At 54.8% G+C, this 11,521-nt stretch overlaps 1 protein-coding gene across 1 annotated transcript in view; it reads left to right on the forward strand.

The window, feature by feature from the left end:
• The window catches only part of TMOD1 (tropomodulin 1), a 77,129-nt gene extending 65,858 nt beyond the window's left edge, over positions 1 to 11,271 (forward strand). The window contains exons 9-10 of the mRNA XM_075558986.1: positions 5,965 to 6,109; positions 9,723 to 11,271. Of these exons, the coding sequence (XP_075415101.1) occupies positions 5,965 to 6,109; positions 9,723 to 9,787 (210 nt within the window). The 3' untranslated portion in view covers positions 9,788 to 11,271. The remainder of the gene's footprint in view (positions 1 to 5,964; positions 6,110 to 9,722) is intronic.
• The last annotated feature ends 250 nt before the right edge of the window (positions 11,272 to 11,521 follow it).

Raw genomic sequence — 11,521 nt, forward strand, 5'->3', positions numbered from 1 at the left:
CGAGCTGGGAGCTTGCAAAGACTCTCGAGCAAACTGCCTGTGTTCAAATCCCGGGTCTGCAGCTGACTAGAGCGCCGTGATTTGGAAAACATTTCTAAATTATTTCTGTGCTTCCTTTGTCTCACCTATAAAATAAACATGGCAACGACAGGGCCTGTTTCACAGGTGTGTTGTTGTTAGTAGGTGCCATCGAAGTCGGTTCTGACTCATAGCGACCCTGTGTACAATGGAAGGACGCGCCCCTGGACCTGCTCCGTCCTCACAGTTGTTCCTGTGCTTGAACCCATTGTTGCAGCCACTCTGCCAGTCTGTCTTATGGAGGGCCTTCCTCTCTCTCACTGCCCACTACTTTACCAAGCCTGGCGTCCTTCTCCAGGGACTGGTCTCTCTTGGCCACAGGTCCAAAGTACCTAAGATGACCTCTTGACCTCGCTGCCTCGAAGACGCACTCTGGCTGTACTTCCTCCGAGGCAGATTTGTTGGTTCTTTGGCAGTCCTGGTACTTTCAATATTCTTTGTCAACATCATCGTTCAAATGCACCCAATCTCCTTCGGTCGCCCTTTTTCAAGGTCCAGCTTTCATAGGCAGAGGTGGAGGTCAGAGGAAAACGAGCTGCCTTCTGCAAAGAGCTCAGGACACGGCCCGACACACCGAAACCAACCAGGCCCCCTGCCGTTGGTCGACGCCAACTCACTGTGGCCCTGTATGGGGTTTCTCAGACTGGAATCCTTGGGGGACAGCTGGCCTCCTCTTTCTCTCCAAGAGCAGCGGATGGGTTTGAACCGTGTGGTCAGTCAATCAGTGCCTCACCCACAGTGCCACCAGCGTGCCTTACCTTACATGCAACGAGGACTAGATCAGTAATCAGAAAGTGGAGGCTTCTGCCCAAGTCTCCATCTCCCCGCCTGTGAAATGAGGGAGTCCTTCCAGTCGGAGAGGCTCTGAGGATGGGGAGGCTGAGGATGCAGCAAGAGTCACGCTGCTCTGACAGCTGGGGAAGCTTATGGAACGGGCATGTCCATTTTCTGTTGCACTCTTTCGCATACAGAGATTGGTTTTCTTAGGAACAGGAAGACGGGCTGGGGTTACCTCACGGGGTTACCTCCTCACACACACTCACAGACATCTGTAGAAGCCCCAGAGAAATGGGGGAGCCTTCTCAGAGAATCGGGCACCTGGAGGATCCTCTGAAGCCCTCCCAGCTCCAAGTCAAGGGCAAGCCATGACATTGTTACCAATATGCTGAAGGGCCATGGTCTCACTGAAATCCATGCATGGGCTCAGTGGACAAATCTCTCCAATGGAGAGGCTGGGATCCACCTGCCCTGCCCACTTCCCCAGGCTGGAGGGAAACTCAAATGGGAACAGTTGGCATCTAGGTGCCCTGGACCCTGGATGGAGCTGCACGGGGGTCACTCCGCAGTGGCAGCTGCAGTCCCTTGCCACCCCTCCATAGAGGGAGTCCGGTGCTACATCCAGCCCTGCTGAGGGCCAGCAAAGCTCTCTCCCTAGGCGACTTCAGGGAGGGGCCTGGCTTCCTGTTGAACAAGATGGGGCAGCAGGAAAGGAGAGCAACCTCATCTGCTGAGCCCAGCCAGCCAGTGCCCAGGGCCGTGCCCAGTGCTCCGGGGACCGACCTGAGCTCTCCCCAGAACTTTCAGGAGCCCTGCCAGGTGGCCTGGTGGAAAATTACTAGTGTCCCTTGGCCTGCATGGTTGGCTCTCGCAGCCCCATCTGAACAGCTGAGCTCTGGTGAACTCAGAATGCCGGGAGCAATTCGAGGTCAAGAGTTTGGGCTCTGACCCACGGGTGTCCATTTGGATGCTGGACTGGTGTGTCCTCTCACCCTCCCACGCTCCTGGGCCCCCAGGACATTCCGATTTCCTCCATTTGGTTCTGTCCTATGGCCCGTAGGTGCGTGGCAATTCCTGTGCAGAGCCGCTCAGCCTGGAGCAGCGCCGTCCACAGAACTTTCTGGGGTGATGGGCACGCTCCAGGCCTGCACCGACCAAGATGGCAGCCACTAGCCGTACGGCTGCTGATGGGTGAGACTGAGGACCCGCATGTTAAATGCCACGCAATTTCCATTCTTTCAATTTAAATGGCCACGTGTGGCTAGTGCCCTGGACTGGACAGCGCAGACCTCATTGGAGAGACAGCTATGAAGGGAAATGACCAAGCGAGGCAGACAGACTGTGCTGGGGGTGGGGAGAAGGGGAGAGGGGACGTGCCAGGGCAGGGTCCGGAGGGGCTTTGTGTGGGACGGAGCATTTGCAATGGGTCTGAATGCACAAGGCTACCTGGACACAGAAGCATAAGGGTGTTCCCCTGGGGGGAGGGCACGGGTCAAGGCATGGAGACAGCAGAGCAACAAGGACCAAGCCCCGGAGGTGGATGGGGTTACTGAGGGACGGGACAGGCACGGAAGGCCAGTGCTAGTTGTGGGTGACCAGGCAGAGGGCCAGTCAGCCACTAAAGGACAGCTGGGCTGCCGCCAATTTTTGACAGTTCTGTGTCCTTTCTGGGGAGGCCCTTATCTGGTCCTTTGGTGCGAGCATGCCAACTTCTGCGTGTGCAAGTGGACCAGTGGCATTTCCGGGCTGCACTTCAGCTCCAAGTCTGGGAAGTCTAGGCCAAAGGAAAAGCGGGAATGAGCTGGCGTGTTGTTGGGGTGAGGGGTCTGTGCATGAGGGGCCTCACAGGTCCCATTTCCTCTCTACTTTTTTAGAGTCTCTCCTTTGTGTACCATCTATGTTTTGAAACTGTGTTTAGTAGAAGCCTTGGTCTTCTGTGTCTTTTACGGCTTCTTTTATTTTAAAGATTCTTTTACAAGCTATTGTACTCTTCAGAGTGTGTTAGTAACCCGATGCTGCTGTAACAGGGAGACCACGCTGGGTGGCTATAATGGAAAGTATGTCCTCGAGGGTTAGAGACTTTGAATTCCTGGCACCAGTCCAGGGCAAGGCTTCCTCTCTGTGTGGGTTCACGGCTGGAGAGGGCGGGCAGTTCTGGTCTCCTTCCAGCATCCATAGGCCCAACATTCTGAGGAGATCTCCATGGGCCTTGGCCTCATCTTCCTTGGAGTCTAGGAAGTTCCTGGTGCAGGGACCCCGTGTCCAAAGGACACTCTTCACTGCCAGCTCTTCTCTTTGGGTGGCACTAGGGACCCTCTGATTTCGGTGGTTCACTTGTTTAATCCCTTCTGTATGTCAAAAGAGACCGACTCAAAATACAACCTCATCTTAAACATTTCACCCCACTTTATTAACCTCTACATCTGCCTCATTAACATCATAGAGGATTTACAACACGTGGGCTAGTTATCTCTAACCACAAAGAGGGGACAATTCCCTCTAAAACTGAGAATCATGGACCAGCCAAGTTAACATATATTTAGGGGTTGGGGGAGACATAATTGAATCAATAACCCATGGTAATGCACACATTATGTGTTAGGGTTGACCAATGAGGTAGTTTATTGTGCCAACCTGGCCAATAAACACATGTGGGGTTAATTGAAGGGCAGAAGGATAAATGGCTCAGTGAGCCTTGCCTTCTTAGTTCTCGGGTCTCTTGCTTTCTGACGGTCAGACCAGGATGCAGCTGCCTTAGCCAGTTCCCTGCTTCAGCTGGCAAGGCTCACTTCCTGTAAGACATCCCTGAGGAGAAGCCACATGAACCTGCCCCGATGCAGCCCTGGGTGCTGGTGCAGCCGTGTGGAAATCCCTTCCAGTTCTGAGATGCTTACATGGTCACTTATTCTGCTTTCCTCCTGCAGTCGGCATCATTGCGTCTTTTTTGTGAGAGGAGGAGGACTTTGTGGACTGGTGTTGGACATATAGGTTAATGGGTTACTGTTGGACTTGTGGGCTTGGGCAGCACTGGGTTGGGATGTTTTCTTGATAAACATCCCAGTCCAGATCAAGCCTGTAAGTCTGATACTAGTCCATACATCCCACTTCAGACTCGCGCAGCCACATGCAATGATGCAGACTGCAGGGAGATCACAGGCCGGTGGGTGCAGAGGCATGTGGATCCATCGCGGGGCTCTCGCAGGTCTCTGTGTGGCTTACCACCTTGAAGGTGAAGGCAGAGAGAAGGGAAGGTTACCAGGACCCTGCTTAGGAGGAGGTCCCGCCCACACAAAGGCACCTTCAGGCTGTGGACTCCACCCCTCCCCTTCAAGTTGACATGAAATTATGTAACTACCACTGGGTGCCGTGATAAGGAAGAAAGCAAAGCGCTCCTAAATCCCATCGTCAGCATCCTTCTAGATTTGTTTCTAGGCAAGTACAAGTATATACGCACTGATTATGAGCTGGGCTGCTAATCACAAGGTCAGCAGTTCAAAACGACCAGATGCTCCTTGGGAGAAAAAAAAAACGAGGCGTTCTAGGCCTGAGGAGAGTTACCGTCTCAGAAACCTATCCTGGCCCAGATAGTCACTATGAGTGGACCAGCTCGATGGCGGTGAGGTGCTTTCTTTTGTCTTGTCTTCAGTATGCAAGCACAGAGAGCTTTATGCTTTGTGACTGAGATTATCCCCCCCGCCCCTCTGCCACGCAGGGCCACTTCATGGCCATCTCTCCAGGGCAGTGGTCAGGGAGGTGCATCCTTGGTTTACAGTCCACGTTCTAGGACAGAGCTAACCCACCACTTGTGGCTGGCCGAGCGCCTCTCGGCAAATGCCCGTTTCACTTCTCCCCACCCCCCAGCGGGATTCACAGGGCTGTGGTGCGTGTCCTTGACAGGTTCTTGCCAACGTTGTGCTGCCATGCTTCTCCCCTTTGTCATATGGTCAGTAGAAGGGGGTGGAAGAGGCTTCATATGACCAGAGTGGGCTGAGGGAACCAACACTGACAATTCTGATTCACCTTGCGACCTTTGGCAAGCCCATTTCCTCTCTGGGCTTCAAATGGCTCTCATTTGTAAATTCAAGAGGTCAGATGGGATCATGGGCTGCCGGTGGGAGTCATCTGATGTCAGGGAAACCAGCCCCTAACACATCATCTTGATCTGGTACGTGCAATTGTACACCGATAATAAGTAAAGATTATAGTAAAGTCACAGAGAGCATGAGAGATAGAAGAGATGGGAATAATAGAGTCAGACACATTTCATAGTAGCATGCTCACCTCAGCCCCACTTGGTGGTCCACGTGGAGAGACAGAGAGAGATTTATTTCTAACCAAGACTTTTATATTCTTTGGGGATGTGTAAGCCCCCAATTACAGGTGAAGACATGTAATAGGAAAGGGTTGTGCTATAGGGGAGTCATCTAGGGGTATCCACGTAATAGGAAGAGGAGGGATTGGGGGTATACATGTGACAAGATGGGTGGATCCTAGATTCAGGATGGCAGCCTAACTTTGAATGTGATTGAGCTGGTTTCACAGGTTCTCTGGCTCACTATAGAAACCATTATCAGTAGGCCAAACACACCCTGCAGGGACCAAACTGATGACTGCAAGCCTTAACAGCAGGGAGTGGGCCCTACCTGTGTAGGACCAGAGAGTAGTCTGACAGCCCACTGCCTTCAGGAAGGTGACTTGACCATCATTTACCATTAGCTGCAAGCAGTGTCCTAAGTCTAAAATATATTTGGGGGAGACTCCGGAGAAATCTTTCAGTTTTGCACAATCTGGGGAGTTTAAAAACAATGGGAACCAACTCTGACTTGTTAGGATGGGTTATAGCCTGGGCAGCAGGGATGTTAGTGTCTCCCCAGGACTGGGCGATTGGAAGGTCCTCGCTGCTCGGATGTTCCAGGGTGCGCCCCGGTGGAGTCCTTACACGGACACCTGCCCAGAGAGAGACTGTGGTGGGCCAGCCCAGCCCCTCCCCTCCTTGCTCTTGAACTGGGGAATGACAAGGTTTCCCCACCCACCAGCTGTGTGGAGCAGGCCTGTTAGACCCTAGTCAAAGGGAATGAATGGCAACAATTGTTCTTTTCTCGATCCAAGAGCCAGCCCCTGGGCAACAAAGTGGAAATGGAGATCGTTAGCATGCTGGAAAAAAACACAACGCTTCTCAAGTTCGGCTACCACTTCACCCAGCAGGGGCCCCGGCTGCGGGCGTCCAACGCCATGATGAGCAACAACGACCTGGGTGAGTGGAAACGCGCCATGCCCTTGCTCTCGCCCTCCTCACCCCCACCCCTGCCCGCTGGCGTCGCTTTCCCCCCACCCTCCCCTCCAACACCTGTGCGGATGCATCAGGGGAAGCTCAGGGGCTCCTCCACCGCCAAGTTGTCCACATATCCTTTTTCCTTCTCTGGGCTTGTGTCCTGTCCCCTCCCTAGACTGAGATCCCTGGGGCTCAGGGTGGGCCCAGGGCTGGTCCAGGGCTCACACACAGCACACTGGCCGAATGCCAGGCCACTTGGTGCAGAAAGACCCACATCCGGGCCCTTTCTTCTTCTGAAGCGCTTCCCTCTACTCCGAGGAGTACTCTCCAGACAATGCGACCGACCTCTAGCCCCCAGCCCCTGGGCCTCTGAACCTGCACATGGCTTGTTAGGCAGACGTGGCAAAGTCACCTTCAAAAGCAAAGTAAATGCAAGTTGGATTCGTTTGAGCTAAAGAAGGTGTCACCGTATCGTTCTTATATGGCAGTTGAGTCCGTGATGCAGTGGAATGGAAAAAGGTTGATCAGTGACCAACCGACTTCCAGAACAGCAATGGGGCTGGCACGTGCATTTCTTCTATCTGTTCTGGTCACGCTGGCCGGCGGTATGGGAAGCCGGAGACAAACAAGGAGGCAAAGCTGGGAAAGGAGCAGGGTCTACTGTGGGCGACGCACTGTCCTCCGGCTCCAGCCACAGGCTTCAGCGCAAAAGGAGGACACGCCCATGCAGGTTCCTGTCACTTCAGCAGAGAAGGACCCGTGAGGGGGTCTCAAAAGGAACAGAAGCTTCCTCGTCCCTGGGGGTTAACTGATGAAATCAATATTGTCTCTACAAGGGACATTCTTCAGCCAGGTTTCCGTTAAATTCAGACCTGCCCTGTGCATGGCTCTTTCTGGAATTCAAAGACATTAATACTAAATGTGAACCAGGGGGATGGGGGAGGCTGGTGGTCAATCTGAGAAGGGCACAGGTGCAAACTCAGGCAGGACCTCCCTGAACCCAGAGGTGGACCCGCCCCAGAGGGAGCCGCAGTGGGACACACACCAGGTTGAGTCCTCTGGGTCAACAAACATTAAGCAAGTCCCAGACGGCGCAGAAGAGAACAGACTTTTTCTCCGAAGGTTGCCCAAGTCCAGGGCCCATCCATCCATTGCTCACTCCAGGGGTTGCTTCTCCAGAGCAGCCCATGTGGAGCCAGTGGGCGCAGTGGGTGTGATCCCCGGTCTGCCTCTCCCCACAGGAACGCCACACAGCCGCTGAGAGCCAGGCCCACCGGCTGTTCAGGTCCCGGAAAGCTGTTCCTTAGGCACTGTCCACTTACCATCTGAAGGGCAGCCTCCCAGTTCGACAGTGGCGTGTGTCTGGGGTCAGGCGGGCCTGAGGCAGGAGGGGAAGTAACGAGTTTAAAACCAGAAAGCCCTTGTCCTAGCAAAGCCCCTGCTTGCTCTATTCTCAAGGACAGCCTCTCCAGAAGCATCCCAGCACCCCAACCCCCAGCCAAGCCCATGCTGTCGAGTGGATGCCAACCCAGAGCCACCGAGAGCCCACCATCGAGCTGCTCCACAAGTGTTCCCGGCAGAACCTCCTGCTGGGGGAAGACACCATCTCTGTCTCCCACTGGGCGGCTGGTGGGCTCAATGCAGTGACCTTCGTTCTCTAGTTCAGGACCCATGCTGGGCTCCTGTTGTCCCCAAGACCCTCCGAGTGGCTGGTGGTCCTTAGTGTGCGGCAGCACTGTTCTCAGGCCGTCCCAGTCCCGTCATACTGACTCATTTCAGTAACCTCCTGAGGTAGGACTATCGCATCCCATTTCACTTACTGCTATTTCACCTACACAAGAGGGCAGGACTAGGGTGGCACCAGCTCTCCTGTGCCCATGCTTTCAGCCATGACGCCTGGGCCCAAGCCATCCTCTTGCCACAGTATGTGGGACCAGGCCAGTAGCTTGAGTGCCCAGTGACCCAGGAGAAAGCATGCCCTTAAAGGGCCCTTACTCCCACTGTCCACCCCCTGCCGTCATCATTGGCATTCCGCTACCGTGTTCCCCTGGCTGTCCTTAGAGAAGCTGCCCGCTTTATTCACTGCACCCTCCTCCCTGGGACAGAAGTCTTCCAGGGCACCCGGGAACACGCACCAAGATCTTCTGTATGTCTTGTACCCCTGCCATGGCATACCTCTCTCTCTGACTCCTATGCTTGGCATGCTGCCGACAAGGTTTTCAGTGACTAATCCTCCTGATGTGGACAGCCTATCCCTTCTGCGTAGTCTGTTCCTAAGCTCCCTGAAACCTGCTCGCTCTGGGCGACCCTGCTGGCACGTGGAACACCAGTGACAGCGCTTCCAGCATCACAGCAGTGCACGAGCCGCCACAGTGCGACACACTGACCAGCGGTCTGCTGGGTTAGGACAACAAAAAGGCAGAGCAGGTTCCACATGAAAGGACTAGAGAGAAAGGCCCAAGTCTCGAGTTGCAATCCTGAAGATTCTACAGGCAAAATACTGAAAGATGCAGGCAGATCCAAGGGAGACGGAAGTACAGAGTTACGGTACCCAAAAGAACTGGCGGCTGGCCGTTTCCAGAGGAAGCATATGAGCAAGAACCAATGGTACCGAAGGAAGACGTTCAAGCTGCACTGAAAGCAGCCAGTGGGTTTGAACTGCTGAGGTGGAGGTGGACAGTCCAATGCCTAAGGTATTAAGATGGACATTGTCCTCTCTCCAGCAGGAGGCGTTGGCTTTGATTTGCACGAATTCCTCTTTCCACCCTGGGGTGGTGACCGGTCCAGCACAGGCATAGGCTGAGTTCTGTTTCCCCCAGACCCCCCACCCCACCGCTCTGAGCCCCAACACCCCACCCCGGTGGCTCTGCCTGTGTCGTACACACGCTGATGGGGCTCTTGTTGCAGCTCTGTTGTGATGTGATGTGTGTGTAGGGCTTCAGCTCGGGAACTAAAAGGCGTCTAAGTACAGACTTTTCACTCCTCTCAGCCATCGCCTCCTGTCTCTGCCACACCAGGGGCCCCTCGGCTGCCACCTACCGGCCCCCAGAATTCACTCACGTGCTGGTGGCGGCTCTAGCTTGCAGCTTGGTGTCTGGCTGCAAACACTAATGCATTGCTATAGGCTCCCTTGTGACAGCAAAGGGGACCCGTCACCCCGAGCGAATGTCTCCAGCTCGCAGCTTTCCCCTTTGTGGCAGTTTACTTCTTTCCGTGAGTAGTGGCTGGAGTTTCTGTCGCCATGCCCTGGGGAAGATGTCCAGCAGGGACACTTGGGGGCAGGCACTGCAGGACGATCCTCGGGGTGGAAGCGGCTGTCCCATCAGGATCTTGGGGGGCTGCCCCAGGAGATTAAGGCCCGGGCTCCTTTAGATGATGAACTGAGCTTCACTCTTATCTGAAGCAAAGTAAAGCTCAAGGGTGTGGCCTCTGGAGACAGGAGTCACACACTTAAGCATCCTTTAAAAGCAATACAGACTTCAGGCTTTACTCAAACAGTGCAAGGCATGCGGGTGCTTTCTCCGTGGGCCAGCGGGGCTGCTGGTCTGCAGGGCTGACAGACTGGCTGCCTCATTTCTCTTCTGTTCCTTTCCAGTGAGGAAGAGGCGGCTCGCAGACCTGACCGGGCCCATCATCCCCAAGTGCCGGAGTGGTGTCTAGTGCGTAGAGGGCAAGGCCCGCCTCTGAACTGGACATGTCTTCCTGAGGACCCCTGCTCGGCCCTGGGAACCAGACGGCAACATGCCGGCGCGTCCTCTGTGGTTCAGTTCTTTATGCACTAAGGTTTTAAGTTAACTAGTGGTCGTAGTTGACATTTTTATAACATAGGGTTCATGTGAAGTTGTGTTTTAGTCTAGTGATTATTTAAAAAGGAAGCCCTCGAACCGGCTGATTACTGAAGACGGAGCTGCCTGCGCAGTGACTGACCGCAGGGCCCTGGCTGCGCGGCCTTGCCGTGCAGGGTCGGGGGTGCAGCGCATGAGCAGGCAGCACTCTCGTCCATCGGGTTCCGGGGCCTTAGACCGAACTACACATTGGATCTCGGCTACTTTGCAAATTGACCTATCAGTTTTATTAACCCCCCTTCATTTGAAAGACCAGCCCTTTAATTCAGGCTTCAAGCGGCCAAGTGGATGACTGGATCAAGAATAAAGTTTTTGCCCTCCAGGGGCTGAAAAAAAGGTTGAAGTCAGAGCTCCTCCTGGAGACAGACCGTGAGGCGGCTCTGCCAGCTGTGCAGAGGCGATGATGGGAAAGGCCGGCGGTGAGATGTCAAGCTTTGGGACACACGTCCTTGGCAGGCCCAGGCAGCAAGCATTTCCCTGAGGGGAAATGCTCACGTGCTGCACCCCCGATCCTATAGGAGCATGAGATGCGCTACAGCTTAATACTGGAGCCAGAAAAGACCCCCATCCGACCCTCACCAAATGCCAACCTCATGCGTGACGCGAAACCCTACAGCCGAATACTACTTGAAAGGCCAGTCTGGGCGGTGCGGGGAGCAGCAGTCAAGAGTGGCCCGTGTGGGGTGCGAGTCGGCAGGTGAACTTCCAGCTCACTGCGGCTACGGCCTCAGCGCTGCTGGCCTTACGGATGTCCCTGTCTCCCCGTGGACTCTTACACAGCCACCACTGGTCCCATGCCTGCGAACCCTCTGAAGGCCGCTGGAGGAGACCCAGATGGTCAGAGAATTAGGGAATCCTGGCCAAACCTCCCAAAGATGATGATCCTGAAACTGCCCTGTGGGCATGTGTGCTGCGTCCGGCTGTTAGGTCGCACCGCCTGTGCCTTTTCCTGCACCACAGTGCCAGTCACACCCGGATACCTGTTGCCTCGGGAGCCCTTTTCAGGTGTGATTCTTGAATGAGGCGCAGGCATCGAGCTGGTGAGCGCTGAGGATGCTCCTGAGGGGAAGGGACACGCCGTGGGCGTGGGCCAGCTGCCACAGCATGGACATGCAGGGCAGTGGGGCGACAGGCCTTGACACTAGGGACGAGGATCATCGAGGGGAGGCTGCAGATGAACCCAGGGGCGGCCCCATGCCGCAGAAACACCCCCCTGCCCCAACAGCTTGTCCGTGAAACACATTGCAGCTGTGTTCTGCATCACTGGAAACTGCAACGAATATTAAATCTGTCGGTCTGTGCATGGCTACTGGTGTGCTCCTTGGGGCTCGTGGGACGGTGGCACCCCTTCAAGTACGCGTGCCCAGCAGGCAGGACAGTCTAGTCACCGGGACAGAGCTGCAGGCCTATGAATGTGTCTTCTATCTCATGCGACCTACAAACAGCTACCCAAACACCAGTGACATCAGGTCGCAATGACTCCATCTGAGAGAACCTCTAAGCACCACTAGTGTGGGTGCTGGGAGAAGCAGGGACGAGTGGGAAAATG

Source organism: Tenrec ecaudatus, chromosome 10, assembly GCF_050624435.1.
Source record: "Tenrec ecaudatus isolate mTenEca1 chromosome 10, mTenEca1.hap1, whole genome shotgun sequence".
Lineage (NCBI taxonomy): Eukaryota > Metazoa > Chordata > Mammalia > Afrosoricida > Tenrecidae > Tenrec > Tenrec ecaudatus.